Below are 26,105 nucleotides of genomic sequence, written 5' to 3'. Positions count from 1 at the left end.
GACCTTGGACAATTTCGTTATTTTCTTGGCATTGAAGTTGATTCCTTGGCTCACGGATATATTATATCTCAAGTAAAATATGCATCTAGTCTCATAACTGGGGCTACTCTCATTGACAACAAATTTGTTAACACTTCAATGGAGCTGAATGTGAAGCTTCGCCTCACATATAAAGTATTGCTTTATGATCCAACCTAGTTTAGGCAGCTTGTTGGAGGTCTTAATTATTTACTTATCACTCGTCTTGATATTAGTCATGTTGTTCATGTAGTGGGTTAGTACATGTCTGCCCCTCGCTTTGTTCACTATGTTGTTGTACTTCACATCTTACGCCATGTTCGAGGTACCATGGATCAAGGTTTGCTTATGTCCTCCACTTCTGCTCTTGACCTCTGTGACTGGGCAGGGAATGTTGCTAATCATTCGAGTGTTGAAGTTCAATATAGAGCTCTTGCACGAACTGCACTAAAATTGTTTAGTTGCGGTTGCTTCTTCACGATATGGGTGTTGTTTACTTTGGTCCTACTCCTCTTCTTTCTGACAGTAAAAGTGCCATTCAGAATACTCATAATTACGTGTTTCATGAGCGAATAAAACATATTGAAATTGATTGTCACTTTGTTCGACATCATTTTCTTTAGGGCATTACTCTACCATTTTTTATTTTAAAGGATCAACTAGCAAATCTTCTCATAAAAGCTCACTCCAACATTCATTTACGCTACTTATTGTCTAAACTTCAGCTGCTATCTCTAAAAGCATCTTGAGTTTTTGAGTGGGGGTGTTATCTATAGAAAGTATATATCTCTTGATTAGGTGTATAGAAAATGTGTATCTCTTGATTAGGTGTATATCTCTTAGACATCTAGCATTGTTATATATTCTTTTAACACCAATATACTGATAGTTATCTGTAGGCATTCTGAGATTCTATCAATAGAATGTATCCCTACTAGCTAAATATGTCAAATTTGTAGCATATATTTTGAGTAGTCAAATTGCTAAGAGTTGGAATACCTAATTTAACAGACCTTTTAGAAATTAAAAGCTCATATAATTGTGCTACTGACGATGTGTGAGCAGCAATGTTTGCCAACCAGGGTATCAACTCAACTTTGGCCGAGTCAAGTCCGGACTCACTGGTAAGTGACGCATGAAGGGTTGCTGTTGTAATTGATTTTAATTTTTTATGTTTAAATTTATTCTTCATGAGAAATGATAACGATTACGCGAAAAGGTTAAAATGACATTAGTGACTCTGCCGAGTCGGATAGCCCAGTCACACTCTACCAATTCATCATGTAAATAGAATAAGTAACAAGAAACTATGTCATAATGCTTCAAGACATGGTTTCCTTCAGGTTTAGGTTGGCTTACTCGAGTTTGAGTTCACTCGCTCAACCCCAATGACTCAATGGGAAGTGGGTGACAATAGATTTTATTCAGAAATAGAATTTTGTTTGAGAGAGACATGGTCCTTCCCACTAGTTGAATTTGAAAATTCATAACAAAAAAAAAGTTACAAATCCATAGGTTAGATGCTATTCTATATGGTACATTTGATACGAGTGAAAATACTTTTATAAAGTGTTTTCATGTAAAAAACTGTCAAATGAATAGATGTGATTTTTTTGCTGGCATCAATTAATTGTCAATTGGGACGAAAAAGGCAGAGTTTTTCCAAGTGAAAATATTTTTACATTAGTTTCACATGTACTAAATGCGAGAATTTCTTGGAAAATTGCATAAATGTTCTCCTCAATGTAATGAAGAATGACAACTGACTTCATCATTTTATCAGCCTCATGATTTATTTCCCATCTTCTACGACCAAGGGCACCCACGAACACGTAAACAAATTTCCACATGAAAATGACAAGAACTTGGTTGCATCCAATTACTAATTGAGGCCTCGGGGGAGGAAATGCTAGATAACTGGAAATAATGTACCATGACTCGCTCGAGTCCACCCGAGCTCAAGCGAGTAACTACGCCGAGGCCGAGTTTTAGGGAGTTGGGTGTACAACTTTGAATATATAGAAAATTCAAAAAAATGTTTAAATTTTTTTAAAAAATATTAAATTGTTTTATAATCATTTTATATATGACTTGGATGTATTTAAAAAAAATTGGTGAATATTTTTTTGTCATAATCATTATTCCTTTTTAAAAATTTTAAAATGTCCCAAACTGTAAATTGTTTTTTTTTTTTAATCTATTTTTTCTCAACAATTTTAAGCATGTGTGTACTTTTTAAAGATAGGTTTCAATTTACTTTTACTACAGGTTATTTATTTTTTCAACTTTTTCCTATTTTGACTTCTGAGTTGTTTTTTAGGTCCAAAATACCCTATACCAGCCTCGGCCAAGTAACTGGCGTCAACCAGCAGCTAGTCATGGCCACCAGCAGCTAGTCATGGCCGAGGCTAGCCCTAGCATTTTAACTTGAAATGACCAAGCAGCCATGGTCACATCATTCGTGTTGACCGCGGAATAGATATCATCTACCCCTTAAACCATCATATTTTGTTCTCATCTACAATTACTAATGTCGCACCCTCTTGTACATGTCGTATTTATTAGCCATTTGGTAGCACAATATCAGGCTTGTTTTATGCAGTATTTACTTGTACAAGTGCGCCCTCTAGAGCTTTTACATGAACTAGAATTTAAACAGTGCTTGAAAAATGGGGTTGGGTCATAGACATAATATCATTTATGTCCCAACTAAGATCTAGGTTTTTATTCTCACTAACGCATTAAAAAACCACTAACAATTTTAAAAAAATAAAAACGGGTAAGAGATTGTCATCCCCGCTGAATTACCTTAAAAAAAAAAAAAAAAGAATTTAGGCAGTGCTACATTTCGCCCGAATATTTCTTAGGATAAAACATTCTTCAAGGTACCAACACAACCAAACCCTATATTTAGTAAGTGTAGTATTGATGGAAATTGGGTTTCTTTGCCATTGAGCAAATAATCTTTTAAGGATTAATTTGGTACGTTTGAAATTACTTCACACCATTTGGCTGCCAATTATCGTGAAAAACCATACCTAATCACATAAGGGCTTCTTTCATGAAAATATTTTTACAAACATTTTCACAAATATATTTTCATGCGTACCAAACAAGTCCCAAGAACTTCTTCACTAGTGCCGATACAGGTCATGGCTAGGATCACTTAAAATTGCAGTAGTTGATCACTTAAGATAGTCCTCAATGCCCTGCATTAGTACATAGTGGTCATTGTAGCAAAGCAAACAGATTTAACATGTAAATATATACATTCCATACATTGTCTTGTGTGTGTGTATTTTGCACAGATGCATAACAGCATGAAAAGAACTGATTTTTAGAGTTCAAGGCACTTTGTAAACTTCCTTTTTCTTTTTCCATTTTTCTTTATTAGAAGTACATAACATTGTCCCAAAAAAAAAAAAAAGTAAAGAAAAAGACTTCAAGGAATCCTTCTCTCCATCTTTCTGTTTAGATCTCATTACAAAAACAAGGTCTTCATTTTCCTTATCATGTTTTTTGCCAAATCCACTCATTTGTTCTCTGCATTTCGGTTATCATCTCCCACTTAAATCCTATCTAGATTTAGGCTTTGTTTTCTTCTTGAATCTTATCCTACAAGAAGGGAATTAATGTATTAGGCTAAATGTATAGATTACTCCATTTACTTAAATGTAAGAATATGTCTACAGCTATATACTTAAATTTAAGTGGAGGCATGTGCTAATTTTCAAGGGTTAGTCTAGAGTTAACAACCCCTTAAAATACAAAGGTCAAGGGAAAAGTTTATATAGACTCGAGGCCCTAAACAATCAAATTAGAGCCTACCTCAAAAATTTCACTAGAAGAGGTTTTGATGCCCAAATATGTTCAAATTGATCATCTCGACATCAAGATGCATAGCCATGAGAAAAAAAATGGATTTCAAGTTTTGGAAATAATGTATTTTGTAACGCATTTTTTTACCATCAATTTTCAAGATCTTCAAGTTTTCATAGATATATGGATCTACACTATTTTTGAAAATTTTAACTTTACAAATAAAGATGCAAATATATTTTAAGGTTATCACAAAGATTTCTAGTATTGAAACCACATTTCTCGATACTACTTCAAAGTAGGTTCTAATTTGATTGTTTAGAGCCTAGGCTCCGTACAAACCGCACCCATATTAGAATAGATTTTGATAGGTGTTATGTCAAAAATAAAATGGGTTGTGATGGATGTATTTATATATATTAAAAAAAAAATGTTAATTTTTTTAAAAAAAATATTTTAATAAATAACGTAATCATTAAATATAAGGGTGAGGACCTTAAAGTTCCCATAACCCGTCCCAAGAACAAGTAAAAAGGGTGGGTAGTGTTAAGCAACCAACATAAAATTTTGTGAAAACTTCTCATGAATCTAGAATATAAGATATCTTAATCGTTAAATAATAGTAAATTTGAAATTTTGATAAAAATAAAATAATATTTTATAAGTTAGCGTCATGAAACTTTACTTATAAAACACCCTTGCCATTTAATAAAACTTTCAACTTTAACCTTTAAAAAGATGACAAAAATACCCTTTTTTTTTTTAGTAATATTTGCACATACAAACCTTGAGGGGCAAGATATAACCAAAAGTAACTTTTTTATAAAAATCAACCACATAATAAATCCATCATTTACAAGTCACAACTTATTCGAATATGGGCCTTTGTATTTTCATCATTCACAAGTCACAACTCATTCTAATATGAGCTTTTTTATTTTAAAGGGTCGTGAATTGTAGATTATCCTTTTTAGTAATAATTCTATTATATGGTTATTTTGTTTCAAGCGACCCCCATCACTATTTTTGGGAAAAAAAAGTACTCCAAGGATTGATCTATTCTAGAATAATGCATAGATAGTTATAGGGAATGGGGTTCTTACCAACAATGCATATCATTTCTAGAAAAGTACATTAGTTAATAAAGTCAAAGAACATAGCTTGGTCCCGCATGTGGCATTAATTGATCAAGTAAAAGAAAACTACATTAGTTAATTTTAGAATGAGCAGCATGCTCCTGTCGGAGCATATAAAACAACTCCCTGGGGCAAAAGAATGATTTGGGAGAATTTTTTTTTTTATCCAAAATTTTGGGATCCATCTAGGCATCATCAAATAATCATCTTTAAGAAAACGATTTAAATTCTTGAACACCTAGATCTTATCCTCAGAAAATTGGACGGCTCTTGTTTAATCCTGGGACTTTAATTTGTTGGAGGCCCATAGAGAGTCCTATTTAATATATTTTTTCTCTTTGACATTGGTTGGATTTTGGCAGCTACTAGCCCCAAAAATTGGGGTCCGAAAATATTCCTAATATGAGTTTATCCTGAGGGATCAAATGCACAATATGCTCCTATGGGAGAGCAAATTTTTTTGGCAATAATGTATATTAAAATCACATACTTTATATTATTTTTTTTTATAGGGATAATAAATAAGAAGATACTAATGTGCAATTAATGATTTTTTGGCTACCCATTCACTTTTTGATTTCCTTCAATAGGAATTTGACATTGATTTTTAGTGCCTCATCTACCTAAAGAGAGCAATATAAATGCTCGGAGTTTTGTACGTCAATTTAAATAAATTAATACTAAAAGATTAAGTATTAGTGTTTGGCTTTTACATATATTAAATCTTTTTCTTTTTTATTTTTTATTTTGTAAGTGCTAACGGTAGAAGTGAAACCTGCCCCCCTAATCACCGTTTAATCTTTTTAGTCTGCAAAGGAATGCTCACTTGCACTCTTCATGAAATGCATGGGGCTGCATGCTAGAATGGTTTATGGGATTGTAGCTTACTAATGTACTTGAGAAAACAATAAAAAACTAGAAAAAAAAATTAAATTAAATTAAATTAAATTGTATAAGGAGGTGGCTTTTAAGGGAGACCAGACAATGATTTCTTTACATAACTAGTTTGGCATGTGCCAATTTCTGATGTGGATCAAACGATTTTCAATCTAGACTCCGCTTTTTTGGAATATTTGGTGATGGTGGGTCAAAATTGGCCCCTAAAAAATCGGTTAGTCTACCCTTTAACTACTAAAAAAAAAAAAGGAGCTTCTTCTTGATGGTCACATTACTTACAGTAATAACTTTCCAAAAAATTAATACTACAAACTTTTCTTAAAATGTGATTTTCACATAATTTATTTTCTTTCCATTTAGTTATGCATCCCTCAATCGTCGGGGTGTGAGTGCATCGCATAAGACAGGATGCTAGCTGAGATATTAAAAACATTTGGGCATTGGGCTGGAGTGATTAAGCAAAACATCTAAGATTCCATTATTAGTACCAATACAAAAAAATAAATAAATTAATTAATCTTATTTCTTGAAGTTTTTTGCTATCATAAATTAGTTCAAAATGGACTCGGACTTTAGGTAGAAGTGTTCGGTGCGACAGATGTTATAACATGAAGTCAAAAGTTTCATTTCGACAAACACCCATGTTAACAGTAATTGAATGTAAAACAATCAGGAGATATCATTTAAGAGGGGAGCGCAAGAGTTTGGTGAACAATATCTTCATATGGGTTTTATTTATTTCTCCATGTTAACCTATGAGAAATGGTCTGGTTTTTCTTATGACAATCATTATTTGTATTTTTCCTTAGTAAACAAAGAAGATGTTAATCGGGTGATTTGTAAGAAACATTGGAGAGTATGAGGTAGGCGTTTGACTCTAGAATTTTGGTGTCTCAATATTCATGTTTCTTTTGTCTATACTGATTATGTTTGGATCCTTCTATGAGGAATACCTTTTCATGCTAGGAACTTGAGTGTGTTCTAATAATTAGCAATTTTCTGTTGACTGGAATCTTTTGAATAGTACTGATATGAGGTTTTTTCGTGTTATGATATTATTGAACAAATTTCATCCAGCGGCAAAAAAGTCGGATGGAGAGTTGGATCAGATAATTTTTTGATAGCTATGACAATGGACGGCTTGTGGAAAGTAGATAATAGGGAGGAGAATTCAATAGAACTGATTGAAGGCCGTCAGATCGAAAATGGTTGGACGGTAGTCACAAGACGACATAAGGGGAAAAGTTCAGGATCATCTTCGGGTGGTCTACAACAGGATGAATCTCAATGTAGAGCTTGTAATTCAAAAATGGTCATGGAGGTGTTCCCTCTCACATTTTAGTTTCCAATTCTGCTGGAACGCATGGACCAATGAAGAGGAAGGTTGGATCTAGGCCAGAAAATTTGAATCCAAATTATTCTTTTAAGAAGAAAGCCTGTAAAAACAAATTTGGATACCTAAGAGCCAAATGATGGAGCAAACATCATACATTACTAACATGCAACCCACCCTAACGGCTAATTCAGAGGTCAATTCGACAGTTTTTTCGGACAATAAAGTTGGTTTTTTTGTTGAAACCCTATATATCGTGAAGAAAGATCATTTAAAGAAAAATAAGGCTACTGGAGGTAACTTTGATAGGACAACCTTGGATTTTGATCCTTTGTTAGGGACAAGTAGAGATTTGCAATTATCTCATTGTGGTGCCTGAGAAAAAAAAGGGTTATGGGGAAAGTACAACCATTATTGTATTGCCGACTTCTAGAATGGAAAAGCCCGTAAAGGAAAGTCCTTCTCTTTATAGAAACCTAAAGAGTAGGAAATATGATACAAACCGTTTCTTCAAAGACCTTGCAACTTCCTTTCTTGAAGGAGATTTGATCTTCTTGCTACTATTATGAAGATGTTTCCACCAAGGTTGTTGTTGTTAAAGTCAGTTGCTAAAAGAAGAACAAATCGAGGATTCTCCGTGGTGAAAATGTGAACATTGTAATGGGTTTGTTGATTGATCTAGACCAGGAGGAACAAATAGATTTGGAAAAAATCGAAGACATTGGTAGCGGGGAGCAAGAGCATGACCTCAACTTCTCAGAGGGCTCCTTGGAGGATGCTTTGGTTGTTCCATCAATTAATGTTCTTCCCCCTTTGAATGATGAAGCACAACCACCTTTGATTGAGCAATAGGAGGTGGTAGGCGATGATCTACCTCTTGATGATGGGTGCGTAGAAGCTTATGCAGTCGCTATTCCTAATGAAGTTGCTGAGGATCAAGGGGGGGAAGCGTTTCAGGAAGAAATGAAGAGATGCACGATGATATGGAGGCGGAATTTTGAGGTTCCTTTAGTCGTAATTTTTGAAGCAATAAAGGAAAGAATCAAATAAAAAAAGAAAAAAAAAAGCAAAAAAAACCGAGTAGTTAGAGAGAAGTGCTGTTGCTGGTGGTCAAAGGAAAAGGGGAAGAAGCTCGTGCTAGCAAAGGCAAACAAAAGGGGACTGAATCCCATTCGATTGTCTGCAAGGGCAGTTGCCAGGGTGGGTCCAAGAAGAACATGCAATGAAGGCAAATGTAAGTTTTACGTTATGAGTGATGAAAGTGATAATGACTCTAATAACTTCTTCGTTCAGCCATCTGTCAGCTCTTTGGATGCCACCGGGACTGGATGTTCCTCTTCTTATTTGTCATGAAAGTCATCTCTTGGATGCTACAAGAAAATAACAAGTCAAATTTTTGGTTCAAAAATATAGACCTGATATTGTTATGCTTTAAGAAACTAAATTAGCTCGTCCTTCGGTTAGTAATATTTGAGAAATATGGGGCATGGGACCTGTCATGGTTTGGGGGCTTGATGCAGTAGGTTTTATATGGGGGGGGGGGGGGGGCGCTTTAGGTTTTTTGGGACTCTTCTGTACTGATTTATGTGGATATCATGAGAAGAGATCGTTTTTTAGGTATTATCTTCAAGGGATCTCTCTCTAATTTTTTGTAGATGTTTTTACATGTTTGCGGTCCTAATTTAGCTTCTCTTAAACCTGCTTTTTTATATGATTTATGTAGTTGTGTTTTGGACGTGGCTTTGCCTGTATGTGTGAGAGGGGATTTAAAATTCATTCATAGACATGATGAAACTACAACCAAAGTTCTTTTTAATTCATGGATGCGCATGTTTAATTATTATATTATGTCACATGGGTTGCTTGAGCTGCCTGTAAATGGAGTTCAGTTCATATGGTCCAATAACAGCCTCATGAACTTGGTGCCGAGTACGTTAGATGGATTTTTGTTTTTTGTCGACTTTAAGAGGGAGTTTCCTCTTGCTAGTGTTTCTTCGCTTCCTAAACTCTCTTCAGATCATGTCCCAGTGTGTTTACAAACATGTAAAGAGGTTAAGGGGCCCAGACCGTTATATTGGAGATTGCTTGGCAGCTGGAGGCTGATATAGAGACCTTATTAAGCAAACCTGAGTAAACATTGTGGTTCACACGGTTAGTGTGGTTTCAAAATGTACGGAAAGCTATTAAACGTCAAACATAAACTGATTTTTTCGAAAAAAGACTACAAGAGCTTATTTGAAAGCTAAGATAGACTCCATTGTGCTTAACATCAACCAGGTTGAAGAAGAGATTCAGGAGACTGTGGTTTTTTAGGAGATTCTTAAGAAGAGTTCTCGGTTAAATCTCTCTTTATATTAATTGCTTAAACAAGAGGAGATATATTAGAGGTAAAAATCTAGGGTAAAGTGGCTTTAGGAGGGCGATTTGAATACCGCTTTCTTCCATACTACTGCTAACATAAGAAAGCTTCGTAATGATAGCTCATATATTTGTTTTGGTGAGATAAGGGAGGAAGATGGGGATCATTAGAAGCAGGAGTTCATTAAACATTTTGAGAGGGCTTTTGTAAGTGAATACAATTTGGAGGTGAAATTTCCTTGTGTACCTTTCAAACGGTTATCTAAACAAATAGCACAGGAATTGGAGGGCCTTATTAGTATAGAAGAAGTCAAAATTCATGGTTTCTCTCTGCCAAGAGATAAAGCCCCAAGTCCCGAATGATTTTCTTTTTCAGTCCTTTCAATACTTTTGGGAGATAGTCAAAGATAAATTTTGATATGCTCCAAGAGTTTATGGAGAGATGAGTCATTGACAAAAGTATTTAATTCTATATTCATAGCTTTGATCTTGAAGCAAGATTCAATTACCGGTATTAATGACCTTAAGCCTATTAGTTTGCTCACAAGTCTGTACAAGATTATTGCTAAGATTTTGACCTTGAGGTTGAAAGTGGTGCTTCTTGAAGTGATCTATGGGCCACAATCAGCATTTATCAAAGGCAGAATCATAACTGATAGCATTCTAATTGCTTAAGAAGCTTTGCATTCAAGAGCTTTGAGTAATGAGTTAGGGTTTTTAATGAAACTGGATGTGAAGAATGCCTATGATTAGGTCGAATGGAAGATCTTGGATGAAAATATGGCATGAATGGGCTTTGGGCCTAAATGGAGAGGTTGGATTTGGGGGTGCGTTTCTTCAGCTTACTTTTCTATCTTTATAATTGGTTGCCCTAAAGGTTTTTTAAAGCTACAAGAGGGTTAAGTCAAGGGGCCCTTTGTCACCATTCCGTTTCACATTAGTTGCAGAGAGTTTTAGCTTAATGCTCAAGAATGTGGAGCGAGAAGAAAGTTTCAATGGCTTTAAGGTGGCTAAAAGAAGTCCTATCAGATCTCACTTACAATATGTCGATGATACTCTAAGTTTTTGTGATGCTAACTTATAACAAGTACGAGCAATCTCAAATTTTCTAAGATGTTGTGAAGTCACCTGGGTCTGAAAATTAACTTATCTAAGACTTCTTTTGTAGGAGTGGGATGTTAATTCTTCTATTGTAGATCGGTTGGCCTTGAGTTGTATGTTTGATAATTTTTCGATTAAATACTTTGGTATATCTATTTCACAAATTAAGCTATCGAGGTCAGTTTGGGACCCAGCTGTAAAGAGATTTCATGTGAAGCTAGACTTATTAAATACCAAATGTTTGTCTCTGGGGGGTCGCGTAACAGTTATGAAGACTAACTAGGCTAACATGTCGATTTATATGTTATCACTTTTACACATGCATGCTCCTGTGATTAAATATATTGAGAGACTTATGTGGAACTTTCTTTAGGGTACATTGGATGGAGAGAGAAAATATCACTTGGTAAGTTGGAACAAAGTGTGTACACTAAAGTCGGAAGAAGGATTGGGGATTCAAAAAATAAAGTTGGTGAATCAAATACTTTTATCTAAATGGCGGCGGAGGTTTTTGTTGGGTGTGAACAACTTTGAAAAGAGGTTCTGATTTCTAAATATGGCTTGACAATTCTGGTTTTATTAGCAAGGGGAGAGATGGTGGATCTTAATCTCAAGTATGGAAAGGTATATTTGCTTCAAAAGATATGGTGGTCAAGAATATTTGGTGGGTTGACACGGGAGAACACATTAATTTTTAGAGTCACAAGTAGATTGGGGATAGGCCGCTAAAAGTGCAATATAAAGAACTTTTTGATAAAGCCACTAATCAGCGGTTGAGAGTCAATGAGGCTTATGGTCGAGATGATTATAGCGTGAACTATGATTTATAATTTACTTACAATAGAATTCCAGATTCTTTGAAAACACAGTTTGCTAATCTCATGAATGAGCTGGAAGGGGTTTATATTTCTCAACACGAAGAGGATGGGGTGGTTTGAGAGTTCACTAATGACAAGATTTTCACAATTAAATCTGAATATCGCATTATTTTGCATCATAGACTTAGATGGGAGCAGTCTAACTTGAGATATATATGGAGATGGCATATCCCTAATAAGAAGCAAATATTTTTATGGATTTTATCTCAAAACAAAGTTCTAACTGTTTAGAATTTGCATAAAATGTGGAAGTTGATTATCAATGTTTGATCATCATGTATATGTAAGGATAATGAAGAGACCGGGGATCATCTACTGCTACATTGCTCTTCTACTCACGGATTATAAATGTGGGCATTGCAATCCGTGGGATGTTCATATTCTATGCCTCCTTGACATATAAAAATTGAATATGCTACGGTACGCCCATGTGTTTACTGCTACAGTAAACACCCAACGGTTCAAATCGAATTTAGGCCGATCTGATGGTCACAGTTGTCCGATAGTGTTTGAATTTTACTTTTTTTTCTACAAATCCAAATCACTTGAAATTTTACGTGTATATTTTTCTCATCAAGGTGCACTTAATAAATATATATAAAAAATAATAATTCCTGAAAAATAGATTGACCAAAATACCCCCAAAACATTTTGTGGGTATTTTGGTTAATTTTTTTCATGTAAAATATTTTTTTGATATTTTTCGTAGATTTGCATATTTTTTAAGAATATACACTTAAAATTTTAATGGATTTGAATTTGTATAAAAAACTAAAAGTCAAACACTACCAGACAACCGAGATCGTCAAATCGGCCTAAATTCGATCTGTGCTGTTGGGTGCTTACCGTAGCGGTATGCACATGGGAGTACAGGAAATTTTTCCTATAGAAATAATTAATCAACTAACTATTCCATCACTGCCTAAAAAGGGTTTGATTCTGTGGGAGATTTTTCGTGCGGCTCTTCAATGGGAGGTTTACTTGAACAGAAATAGAGGGACTTTTGAAGGGGTGAGTATAGATCTTGTTAAAAGAAAGGACAAGATTATTAACGATGAGTGGTTTTAGTTTTCTAACACAAATGAAGGTTATGGGTTTTCTAAGTTGCATATCACTCTTAATCTTCAAATTTTAGTTAAACAATCTTTTTTGAAGGTTAGACCCAAGGGTAGATGAACACCATCAGTACATGAATGTGTTCAGCTTAACTTCATTGGAAGTTCTTTTGGGAATCCAGGACCAGCTAGAGTAAGAGGAGGGGTTAAGGATTTTAAGGAGGGGTTAAGGATTCTATGGGTCATGTGATTCTCACGTACTCTGAGCCATCTAGTGTTGTGACAGCCAATAATGCTGAGATGTTGGCGTTGTAGCAAGTTCTCAAGCTATTGAAAGAATGTCGTGCTAATTTTGGTTGGATGGTGGAGGCGATTCCTTAAATGTGATTAATTGGTGGAATATGAAGAGCAGGCCTCCATGGAGTTTAAGCAGTTAATGGATGGAAGTTTGGGATCTTTTTCGGACTCAAGTGGTGGTCTTTAATAATGTCTATGGAGAGGAAAATGAGATGGCAGATTCTTTAGCTAATGATGGGGTTTAATCCGTATAATCATTTCCTCTTATAATGTTGTAATTCATTTGTGATTAATAAAATTATGTGTTCTTGCCAAAAACACTAAGGGGTTCAAAATATTTCAAATTATATTAAGGGATTTACTTTTCAATTTTTATATCACTAAGTACTTAAAGGAAATATTAAAAAAATATCTAAATTACCTCTAATCAAGGTTGGGAACGCTGAACATGCAGGAATATTTCATTAATTTGACCCAAGTACTTATATTTGTTGGGGGTGGGACAAATTACAGAATTGTCTAGACTTCTTTAGGCTTCCTAACTCTGAATAAGGACAATTTTAAAAAATTTAGAACACATATTTTTATGAGGTACCTAAGTGAAATAAAAATTATCAAATAAATCTAATACTTATTAAAAACTTTAAACCCCCATAGTAGTTTGGTAAGAAGCTCACGTCTTAAATGACATTTCCTCAATAAATAAATAAATAACCAAATTATGTGAGATCTATAACTCATGTACCCTTCAAAAACATATCTCTATGTGTCTCCATGTTTTTTTATTTTGAAATTGACGGAACTGATTATCACAAGCTCCAAACTGCGACTAAATATGCAACCTTAGTGTGTGAAATGATGAAGTACAGGTGCCCTAATTGGGTTCAAGTCCATCCTACGAAGTGGAAGGACCTGTGCGTTGAGCCATAGGACTAAAATAATCCAACCCCAGAATTATAATTTGGAAAGTTATATGAGAGATGCACTATTTAATATTTTACATATTTATCACTATTTCAACTCATGATCATGTCCATTTTAATGGGTATTTTTTTAAATCAAATCAAACTGTATGAGTAAAAGGCTAAAAAAATAAAATAAATAAAAATAAAAAATAAAAAATAAAAAATAAAAAATAAAAAGTAAAGGTTTTACTTTAATCAGCAGACGCAAGAGCCCATTGACCCATGAAAAGATGGACATTTGTGAAGTGCCTCGAACTCAAATACTATATGGACAATGTACAAAAATTGCCATAAAATGGCATATTTTAAACTTTAAAATTTTGTTTTGTTTTTCCTATTCATGATCAGCTTAGCCTAAATCATGAATCCCTAAAAACCTAAAAACTTGGATAAAAAATCCATATTTCATTGATTTTAGAGGGGGGGAGCCTATGACTAGGCTGACTTATTGAAACCCATCCAGTGTTAAATAATTCATCACTCAAAAATATTTTGATAAACTTATTATTATTATTTCTACTTTCTCCCTCTTATGCTTTATCTCTCCTTCCATTCATATCTGTATTCTCTCAATCTTTCTCGAGTGTTAAATAATTCATCACTCAAAAATATTTTGATAAACTTTCGATTATTATTTCTACCTTCGGCCTGTTATACTTTGTCAATTTCTCTCTCCCTCCTTATGACTTTTTCCTCTCTCTACAGGGTGCTTTGCCACTTCACGTTGAAGTTGAACCTAATTTTTTTAAGGGTAAGTTTGATTAGTATGTATATATTTTTGGAAAATATTTACATGTGTAAATAGCATTTCATACGTTCCTTTGGTGTATAATGCATATGTAAATAAATCCGATGGTAAAAAAATTTACCATTAAATGGCCTAATTCATGGTAAAACAAAACCTCACCTCTTGATGTAGGAAAATATTCCCCGTGCTTTTATTTTCACACTCTGAGCCGTTATTCGCTATTCACTATTCACTATTTATAATATAATATATATTATACAATATTTTTATTTATCTATTAAATAATATATTTAATATATAAATTGTATTTCAATAATATTTAATATATAATATATAAATAATATATATTTCATATTATACTATATTTTATAACATTAGATAATATATATATTTGTATTATATATAATATGCAATAGTTATATTATATTATATATTTATGTAATAGCATATATTTATATAATATATTTTTTATTATTTAAAGTATAGCATATTTTATTATATAATATAATTTATTTATGTAATTGCTAGTTACAATAAAATATAAATTATAAAATATTTTATATTTAATATAAAAATAATATTGTATGTATGAATTTAATATTTACAAAATATGTTAAAATATCAAACAAGTTATCAAACATATTTGTAATTCATTACGCAATGTTTTTTAAATGTGTTAATAAACATTGTGAAATGAAAGTTTGCAAAAAAATTTCCTACAAAGTATTCACATACGTAATTATTTTACCTGGGGAAATATTTAGAAGTAAAATATTTACGCACCGACCAAACGTGCCTTAAAAGAAAAGTTTTGTACGAGTAAGGGGCCTCAAGAGACTGCAGAACCGCGAACATCTACAGATGAACGTCGTGTGAAGTTGTAGTAGACCAAAACAACTTATAAAATGTTTATATTTAAATTTTAATTTATTTTTTATATTCATCGTCTCCTTGATCTAGATGATGAATCCCTAGACATTTAGATAAAAAATCCATCTTTAACATGAATTTTAGAGGGGGACACAGGTGTACGTATCAGTGGGTTGATCCATAGAGACCCCATCAAACCACCTAACTGAATGGCCTATAGGGGTAGCAATGGTTTAGGTATGGATCGGGCTTGGCTGGACCCGCACTCAGGCATGAATTGTATTCGGGAGCAGGTTTTGGATCCAGACCAAACCCTTCGGGTTCAAACAGTTCAAACATTAGACCCATACCCATTTTCAGGTCCTAGGTCTATACCGTCGGGTCCCAATTCATGTCGAGTCCATTGCCACCCCTATGAGCTTCTCTTTTTTTTACGGTCATATACTAATATTATTGGCAACAAGGTCACAATCACCCACATTAGATTTCAAACCGTATGACTTGTCGTTTAATAGCTAAATATGACCATGGGTTTATTGTATACAATCATTAATATACCCATACAAATAGGGTTTGAAGTATTTTTTCTCCAATAGTATCAAGGTATGGGTCAGGTCTGGACTTGGATCCAAATAGTATTCGGGTCTAGGTTTTGGAACCAGATCCGACTCGCCGGGTCCAATGTTGGACGCATACCTAGAACCGTTTCAAGTATACTTGGTGGGTCCAGGTCGGGTCCGGGTCGGGGTCCATTGCCACCCCCTAATGGCCCGGCTCAGCTAGTATTTACATCTCGGCCAATATATTAGTGGGAAAAGTAGGCGGTGAGGGTAGATGGTTCTCTCGCTGGACAAAATTATATTTTTTATACGACAGCGAGATGAACAGTCAGATTTGAGTGACCAAAAATCAGCGCAAATGAAATTTGATAAAGACACCCATAATTGACTTTAGAGAGGATAATTGGGGCACTTTTTGAGTTTTTTTTTTTTTTTTTTTAATGATTTTTTCCATAGTTGATTAAGAATTAGTTGAATAAATTTTCACGATGTTGATCCAAATATTAGTTGAACACTGTATTTTAAAAATCAGCGATTTCTTATCCAAATTGCAGATTCATATGAGAATTGGTTGAGACCATACCGGCTCTGGTGGGTCCTAGACCGATTCCCCCTAAAACCCATTCTAAATCCCCACCAAATAAAATTCTATGTTACTTTTTTTTTAATTCAATAATTTCTATCTTTCTTGATCACTGATTAGGACCAACTCAAACCCAATCTTTGCTGCCAATCTACCTATCTGATACTGATCTGTCGGTGAATACTAAATAGGATTTAAAAAAATCAGCGACCCAAATAGAATGGGCCGATCCAGATCAAGAACAGGAGAGGCCGTTCCGACTCCCCCAAAATATTGAGAACCATCTGGTTCCCTTTATGAACCAGCCGTTTCTAGCAGGTTCTCTAACAAAGAACTAGCTAGAGCCGAACCCCCTTTTTTATTTTATTTTTTATTCTAAAATTTTTTTGTTCCCTATTTTGTTTTTAAATTTTTGATTGGCCCCTTCACTCGGCTAGATTGTCGATCTGGACTATATATCCGGACTAGCTTTCCGATTGGCAACCACGCTTTTAAACCTTGTGGGTGAACAATTGGCCCATCGATCCGAGTTTTAAAACACTGGTAGAAAAAATGTGAGCCTCTTAGATATCTTGGATGATTGATCGTGGGACCCTATCAACAAAATACAGCCAATACTTTTTCTAATGACCATGCACTTTGTTGGGCAGTGAGAGAGAGAGAGAATATAACTACTGGACCACCGATACTTTTATCAACGACCATACACTTTGTTGAGAGAGATGTCTTAAAAAAAGAAAAAAAAAAAGAAAAGAAAGAAGAAAAGAGTGGGAGTGAGAGTGAGGGTGAAGGTGAGAGAGTTAAAAAAAAAAAAAAAAGAAAAGAGAGAGAGAGTGAGAGTGAGGGTGAGAGTTTTATTTTGCAATGGTACCTCAGGTAAAAAACCACACCGGTCTTCCATTTGTGGGTTGTGTGGGTCTGGCATTTGATTGGTAGCCCTGCAATGAATGAAAAAGAATCATATAAACACACTTAAGACAATATTTTTCCTATCATCTTTGCATGGTTCTCTATTATTTCTTCTTTAACTTCTCTGTTCCATATTTTCAAGATGAGAGCAATATGGAACCTCAACATCCATAAAGGAAATTCTAGCTCACTCCAAACTTAGTTTGGGGAATTGTTGGCGCCCGAATTTTTTAATTTTGTTTTAGGGATTATCTATAAAGAGACCATTTATGTTTTGTACATGCAGGTCACAATCATTCTTATCCATTAAATTTCAAAATGGGTGGTTGTACTAGTATCATTGAATAGACACAAAGCTCTAAAAAAAATTTCAATGTGCATGACTCACTCCAAGCTATCCAATTTAACCGCTAATGAGTCTGAATGATTGTGACCTCCATGTACAAAAGATCGATAGTCTCTTTGTAGACAATCCCAAAATTCTCACTTCATTTTCAATTTTGAACATTGTAGGAAAGCACAACTCAGCCCTAGGCTAGGCCGTGTCCGAGTAATTCAGCCTTGGGTCAGGCCATGTCCGAGTAACTCAGCCCGAGTTGGGCAGGTTCTAGCTAGGCCAAAAAATAATAATAATAATAATAATACAAAATAATCTTGAAAAATATGTTTAAAGTAAAATTAAACAAAACACATCTAAATGGGGTTTAAAACATAGGGAACAATGGATTTTGAAAAAATCAATTTGTGACCGGCAGCATTTCAAAAATAATTCAAAAAGAAGGAAAAATATAAAACTGAGTATTCAAGGCCAAAACACTTCCAAATCTTTGCCAAAAAAAAAATACAAAATACAAAAAAAACATATTACAAATATATTTTTTATCTTTTAAATGTTTATGATTTTTTTGAAAAAATTTTTAATATCCTGAGCTTGACCACCAAACTGGGAATGCTCGGGCCCGCCATGGTAACTCGGGCGAGACTGTGTTGGCTCGCCCAAGTAGTCGAACATGATTTAGTAAAGAGAATTATCAGGAAGGTCCAAATCCTTTCATACTGCAAGATTGACTTCGACCATCTATTAAATGGGTGATCTGAAACGTATTAAGAGCCCGAAATCGCCTCCTTGTTTTTCTTAAATTCATCGAGGTGAATAAAAAGATGAGTTGATGAATACTATCTGCGTGATCAAATGTACAATTTGGTCCTTAGGATGACCATAGAGACACCTATATATATATATATATATGAAACATATCCATATATAAACATATGCCAAAAGAATTCAATGGGCCCATGGGTGGCAAATTTGATGCAGCAAAATTCATATAGGTTTTGTGTGGGTCAATTTAAAATTTCAAATGAACGTAGGATATTTAAGAGAATTGGGCATCAGTGGTTAACGCGTGGTTTTAGTACATCTCAAGCTCCATTCCTACCACTGAACTACCCCAAAATAAACAAGAAGAAAAAAGAGAGTGGGGTCGATGACCACCACCACCGAACTACTGTTGGCACTCGAAGAAAAAAGGAACAAAAAAAGTGAGTGAGGTTGATGACCATCAACTAACTGCCGTCGGCACCGGTCTAACCCCACTTCATTCACCACCATTACTTGGGGTGGTGGTGGTAATGACAGCAGTGGCGTAGATAGTATCGGTCGAAATGATGATGTGGTGGTGGCAGTTAGTTGCTTCTCCACTAAAATGCACCGTCCAATTGAACTGAGAGTGGGTGTCATTTTTTGACGTGGCCTAATTATTTGGAACTATCTTTTCTCTTTTCCTTTCAATATCAAAGTCATTTCATGTACAATCATCCATTCCCCACCCCTCACTGTTGCATCTCAAGAATAGTATATTTGTGTGTGTGATTGCAGGCTGTTTGTTTTGTGCATGTATTGACTTACTGGTTTTGTAATAATTTGAAAGAAGAAAAACAATATTTAATCTAAGAGTAATGGGAATAAAATGACAGAGAATGGAAAACTCACACAGTCAACCGCTCCTCTCAATGTTATCAATTGCTGCCATGACACAGTCTTCACCTGGAACATGATAAACAAACACAATCCCATCTTGATATTCAAGAAGAAGAAAAATGGTTTTTCTTTTGAAATCATGGAACTTTTTCCTTCTGAAATTATGAAAATTTGCAGGCACGCTCTTCCATACCTTTTTTATTATAGTCCAGATGACACCCTCAGTGCAAGGGGGAGTTGTTAGAGAGCCCTCATACCTGTAATATGCTACATTATGATAGTTATGCATGACATCTCTTGGATTTATGAACCCTAATCTCTTGTCTTCAGAGCCCAAGGACCTCATATCCTCCATTAACTGCATTACAATGTCACAACAAATTTATGGAATTGGTCATTGAAAAATCTCTTTTTGGATTCCCACTAACAAGTAATGCATTGTGGTTGTAGCAACACTACAAAATTTGCAAATAGCAAGGTGGAGTATCCCCACATTTGGTTGAGTTATGCATAAGAATTAAATAATCTAAGGGCATGTTTAGATGATTGTTAATCTTATCATGAGTAGATTAAGATACTATACATAATACTTGCATACAAAAAAAAACTATACTTGACATAATAATATTTTGTTAGCTACATGGTACATATATTGTAATATACATTATATTATTTAATTATTTAATCAAGAATTTTTAACTATTTTCATTTTTTTTTTTTTTGACTAAAACTTTTTATTTTATTCAAGTTACTTTTGAACAAAGTAAAAATAACAATTTCAAAAAGATAAACTTATAAATAGAATTGCCTATAAGTTTTTCTCGGTTAATTTCATAAGGGACATTGCCAAACAACTTGTATTTATCATTAGGATTAATCGTATTGATATAGTGGGTTATTAATGATAATGTATATATTCAAACAAGCCTTAAGGGATTCTTGCTATAATTTGTTGAGTGCAAGGTTTGAAAATTCACCGATCGGGATCAGAAATGGCTGCTCCGACTCGAAAATTGTCGAAGCTGATCCAGTTCTCTTAAGGTATTTCTTGCTATAATTTGTTGAGTGCAAGGTTTGAAAATTGAGTGATCTGGATCGAAAACACCCGATGATGATTGAAAATCATCGAAGCCGGTCCAGTTCCCGTCATATATCAGAAACCCACCGATTCTGATTTGAACCGATTTTAGCAAGGGCGAGTTCAGTGGGTTTTAAATCTATTTTTAAATCCAATGGCCTTCCCCCATGTTTTTAAATTTTTTTGGTAGAGGGGCAGGCCCATCCCTATAATTTTTATCGTCAAGAGGGAAAAGTTTATATAGAGCCGAGGCTCAAAACAATCAAATTAGAGCTTACCTCAAAAATTTCCTTAGAAGAGGTTGTTTTGATGCCCAAATATCTTCAAATTGATCATCTCGATATCAAGATGCATGGACATGAGAAAAAAATGGATTTCAAGTTTTAGAAATAGTGTATTTTGTATATACATATTTGGACCGTCAAATTTCAAGATTTTCAAGTTTTCATAGATCGGACGATCTATACTATTTCTGAAGCTTTAAACTTTATAAATAAATATGAAAATATATTTTAAGGCTATCACGAAAGTTTTCAGTATTGAAACCACATTTGTCGATACTATTTAAAGGTTGGCTCTAATTTGATTGTTTAGAGCCTAGGCTCTATAAAAACCAAATTTCTCGACACTATTTGAAGGTTGGCTCTAAAAACCGCACCCCTGTCAAAAAGGCTTGCATTTTAACTAACCCCAACCACTTTAACACACATGCGTCATCAGGGCGTAAAATTCTCATTGTTATTGTGCAAGATGCTTTTACGAAAGTTGTCACTCCTAATATTCGATGTGGGACAAATTATCTCATTCCTTCACTTTTGCGTAAATGTCATCAACAATTCAACGCATGAACCATGGGACAAAATGGTCGTTTAAATTGATACCATTCAAGTGGACAAAGTCGTTGTTCAAATTAACCGAACGTAACAACAATTCAACGCATGACAAAACTTTGGGAGCAATTTTACATACGAGACATTTACAAAATCTTTGGGAGCAATTTTACGTACGAGATATTTACAATGTTTGGCAAACTTACATAGCTATTTACATAGTTTATTACTTTATTTACATAGTTAATATTTAGAAAGTATATATAAAGAGACCATTATTTTTTGTATAAGAAGATCACAATCATTCTTGTCTCTTGGATATCAAATTGGGTGATTTTAAGATTGTTATCGAAAAGATTCAAAGTTCAAAAAAAAATTATCATACTTCCTAACCAACCCAAGCCATCTAATTTGACATCTAATGAGTAGGAGAGATTGTGACCTCCATGTAATAAAGATAAATAGTTTCATTGTATACAATCCCTAATATTTAAAGCTATTTTATTTATATGGTTTATTTACATGGTATAAACTTGGCTATATTTTCCTCAGGCCATAGTGTAAAGATAGTTAATCTACAACATAGTTATTTTATTCTACAGCTAATTTTAAAAACTTACAACATCATTCTAAATTAGCTAATTTCTAGTTATTTTACACTATAGTTTATTTACACCATATAGCTTTGATTTTATACCATGTAGCTAATTTCAAAGCTATATAAATAAACTTTTATGGTTTAAGGAAAACTTTGCCAACCAAGGAAAAGTAAGACAATGCGACATCTATCTCTTTTTTTTTCTTTTTGGGCTTTTTTAACATTCAAAGGAAATTAAGACAATACAAAGGAAAAAAGAGCCCTAAAATCTTAGGTAGTCAATAGATATCTAGACAGGAAAATGACATCTCAATATTCACCTGTTTTTGTAAAATAATAAAAGAACATAGCACATCACCCCGAATTTTTTTTGTTAACTCAAAAACACTATTTTAAGAGATTTTTCGTGTTTTTTGAAATGTTGGCCAAAACCTGTCGATCCAACTGATTCTCCAATCTAGATCACCTATCCACTGATCCGACCTTGTTTTTGGAGTGGCCAATCCGGTTCACCAATTCGTTTTTTTAAAATTTTATTTTAACCTCTATTTTGAAATTAACTAAGAACCAAAACAAGTGGGGTGTCCAAACTGTGTCTATTGGAATCCGAAGAACCGATTACAATTATGGAGAAGTTAAGGAAAACACTATACACCACTAGTCCATTAGATAGGGTAGTCCACAAGGGCATCTACCGTGAATTCCAATGGATGACAATAGAGAATAGACTTTTTACCATAAAGCAGTCGTTTAGGGCTGGCAGCTACAACCTTTCCAAATAGGAACTGTACACAAACTACCATCTACTTCTGGAAAATAAAAATTTTTGATTGTTATGTTACACTTTAAACTATTAAATATCACATCCAATAGCTAAGGATGATTTTGACATCTTTATACCAAAAATAAATAGTCTCAATCCCATCCAAATAACAATTATAATTGTAGTCTGTTCTTAACAGTGGGCACGCTTTGCAAGCACTTTATTTTATATTTTTATATGATGAAATAAATGAACATGGTATGATGTCCTCACCTTATGAAGTAAAGCATCTGGCCTTCCCATCTTATATGTTACTGAAACCACTGCAAATTTCCCATTGGAACTTTGGTGAACCATGTGGAGCTCTAGTGGGTATCTGAAATAATTCATGATCAATCCACACGATTGCGAAAACACAAAGACACACACACATACAATGTGTCAATTTAGTAATTCAAGTTCAATCCGTACTCACAAACACACACAAACACCGAGATTAGTGTGTACCTGTAGCCGTGGAAGGTATGCTCCGAAGGTGAGTGCCAATGACACCCTTTAAGTGCATACGCTACGTTGTCAATCGTAATCCCTCCCGCACTCGATGCTGCCAGACCCTCCCATCTCAGCTAAGGACACAAAGAAGCAGCCCATTTGGGTGAAATATGTAACTTAAAATAATGGTCTCATTATATACTTTTTCTTCTTTTATTTATTGATAAAAAAAAAAAAAATTCGCAGAGATTACCGAGATTTGGAAACCTCTGTTGGCTAAAAAAGCCTGGGCTTGTATGTAGTCTGAATTAAGAGGCACTGATCTTTCTGGTATGAATGGGCTTTGAGCACCCAAGTCTATGGGGGATTGTATTCGACCCTGACCACATGCAGCCCACTCAAGATGAAGCTTACCCCAATCTTCTGGACCTCTCCCGCTCCCTTTAGTGTAATCGAAATCGACTTTGTAATTTGGAGTTGTTTGGTTTTTATTTGTGAAGACATCCACTAAAATATAACAGCAAACCATGAAACCACGATGAATTTGAGATATTGTTAGAGCACAATGCAGTTTATGTGAATAGAGATGGACAAAATGATGATATAGTTTCCAAAAATGGCTTCCCATTTATGAATTGCAAAGATCCTGGTTTGGCCTGCCCTGACCCATTTGTAAGTTTGCTATAGCCCCCAGGCTTTTCTATATTGTGTGTCGCCAGAGCCGGGCCTGGGGCTTATTTAGGCTAATAGGCCCGACCAATTGCCAATCCTACCGTTTACAAGTGTGATTATGAAAAGTGAATGAAGATACTGAAAAAATAAATGCAATAGTCTGATAAATTCCAAATTCAATTGTTGTGAGTGATAATTTTAGCACTTCACCAGCCATGTCAATGTAAATTGATGGGAGGGGTATTTCCCATTTTAGCCGTAACTTTTTACAAATATCTGTGTAGCAGATCCCAAATAATTGAGATAAGACTTTGATGGTAATGATAATGATGATGGTGATGATGATGTAATTGTGCAAGGTCACACTTTAACCAATGAAGCCTAGGCCTAATCATGCAACTACTGATTTTTTCCTTTGTGAGCTACAAAAAAAACCATTTATAATGACAAAAAAATAAGAAATAGCCAAAGGGAGGATTACAAAAAAAGTAGAAGTGCCAAAACAAAGATTACCAACTTCACAAGAGCAGCAAAACCAAACTTGGCAACTTAATAAGAGTATAGAAAGGATGAATTGGTAGAATAGTTGTAAATCACCCATGCTTACTCCCTCCTTTCAAAAATGTTAGAGAAAAAAAGCATGGAAGGCAGGCCATGAACCAAGAATTTATAGCCATCTCTCTTTCTCTCTCTCTCCCTCTCTCTCTCTCTCTCTCTCATAACATGAAAAATAACTCATGAAAAGTAAATCCATCAGCACTTCAAAATGGGGTCCTCACACTTTTCTTGGACTAACTATGGTGGCCATTTGAGTGGACCATGAATATGGAGTGGTCACACATTTCTTTAAAAAAAAGCTACCTATGAAATGTATACAATTCAGATTGATGAATCTCTCTCTCTCTCTCTCTCTCTCTCTCTCTCTCTCTCTCTCTCTCTCTCTCTCTCTCTCTCTCTCTCTCTCTCTCTCTCTCTCTCTCTCTCTCTCTCTCTCTCTCTCTCTCTCTCTGGGGGATGTACCCCTTTCATGCTGAGAGCAGTCCATAAAATGGTCGGTGTCATATAATGAGGATTCACATGAATAGATGGTCCTCTTTTAACAGAAAAAAGGCACATTATCCTTTTCCTATTTTATTCCTCATTGGTCTTGGTCTTTCTTTGAGAGCATGGAGTAGTGGTGGTCCTTTTCAGGCCCACATTGGAGAGAATCGAGATGTCGACAAATACAAGAATTTAACGCAAATTTCAAAAAATATGTATATACATATATGTCTAGGGAATGGGTGTGGGATGATACAACCATACAATGGAATCAATTATTTTTTAAAAAGAATAACAGTCCTACAGGTGGTATTTTGTAAATATCAGAGATAATTTATTTTATTATGTCTTACAGGTATGCTGTTCTTATCTATTAATATTTTTAAAATATAGCAAATTGCGGGGTATATTTCGAGGTATACAAGAGTTTAAAAAAGAACGTGGTTTGCATAAGGTTGCCATGTTAACAATGTGCACCTTTAAATTTTATTATAAGATGCAATTTTAGTGTCAAAATTTATTAGGATGACCTGATAATCTATTTTCATCTCTAAAATTTTAAACTTTAAAAATGGTTCAAAATCAAGTAGATCTATAAACGTATGGAAATCTTTAAAATAGACGGTCTGGATAATGTATCGTAAGATGCACTATTTTTAGGACTCAAAATCTCTTTTTTTTCTCAATATTCATACATCTCAGTATCAATGTGATCAATTAGAGGGTTTTTTAACATTAAAATAGCCCTTTTCAATGATTTTTTAGGTGCACCATATTTGTACATTTTATAATAAACAATTTTCCGTATTTAAGAGGGTGTATAATATCTTTTTTCTTTTTTTTTTCTTTTGTTTTTTTTTTTTGGGGTAGTTTAGTGGTAGGAATCGAACTTGACTTGTAGGGTACCTAGAAATATTGTCTGGGAAATATATTACTGGCGTAATACGTTATTGACGTAATACACATACAAATGGATTGTTACTATTGGGTAGTATCTACATGCAACTTGAGAAATACATTGCTACTGTTTGGCTATGTAGGGAAGAAATATGGGAAATACATTACCGACATTTTGGCTCGGAAATACTATGTTAATTTATTTGCGGTATGATTTTTATATTTT

The 26,105-nt window shown here is 34.3% G+C and overlaps 1 protein-coding gene across 7 annotated transcripts; it reads right to left on the bottom strand.

The window, feature by feature from the left end:
• Positions 1-24,560, bottom strand: LOC18433318 (alpha carbonic anhydrase 4). 7 transcript variants are annotated; one of them, XR_016052759.1, is made up of 9 exons: positions 24,455-24,560; positions 23,523-23,776; positions 23,285-23,403; positions 23,051-23,153; positions 19,702-19,866; positions 19,521-19,574; positions 17,490-17,556; positions 3,128-3,227; positions 1-537 (listed from the first exon to the last, which is right to left on the bottom strand). XR_016052759.1 is itself a non-coding variant. In XM_020666592.2 (8 exons), exons 1-7 carry the CDS (start codon positions 24,540-24,542, stop codon positions 17,491-17,493), a joined length of 849 nt encoding a protein of 282 aa, XP_020522251.2. In that variant the 5' UTR covers positions 24,543-24,560; the 3' UTR covers positions 1-537; position 17,490. The 7 variants fall into 7 exon arrangements, 4 of the variants coding, with proteins under 4 accessions (XP_020522251.2, XP_020522249.2, XP_011622974.1 ...); XR_016052760.1 differs by lacking the exon at positions 1-537 and adding an exon at positions 9,271-9,329 and having other exon boundaries at positions 3,041-3,227; XR_002280766.2 differs by lacking the exons at positions 1-537; positions 3,128-3,227 and adding exons at positions 8,349-8,573; positions 9,271-9,329.
• Positions 24,561-26,105: the final 1,545 nt, after the last annotated feature.

Source organism: Amborella trichopoda, chromosome 1 (genome assembly GCF_054954075.1).
Source record: "Amborella trichopoda isolate Santa Cruz 75 chromosome 1, AtrichopodaSantaCruz75HAP2 v2.0, whole genome shotgun sequence".
In the NCBI taxonomy this organism is placed as follows: domain Eukaryota; kingdom Viridiplantae; phylum Streptophyta; class Magnoliopsida; order Amborellales; family Amborellaceae; genus Amborella; species Amborella trichopoda.
Note: the sequence above shows the minus strand (reverse complement) of the source record. Positions and strands in the feature narration are given on the sequence as shown.

Bases quoted from the DNA above. Each gene is read 5' to 3' on its own strand.
- LOC18433318 (XM_020666592.2), bottom strand. From the start codon at position 24,542: ATGGGTGATTTACAACTATTCTACCAATTCATCCTTTCTATACTCTTA. The intron at 19,867-23,050 runs GTGAGGACATCA...ATTGTAATGCAG, and splicing joins CAGATGCTTTACTTCATAAG to TTAATGGAGGATATGAGGTC. The intron at 17,557-19,520 runs GTGAGTTTTCCA...CATTCATTGCAG, and splicing joins TGAGAGGAGCGGTTGACTGT to GGCTACCAATCAAATGCCAG.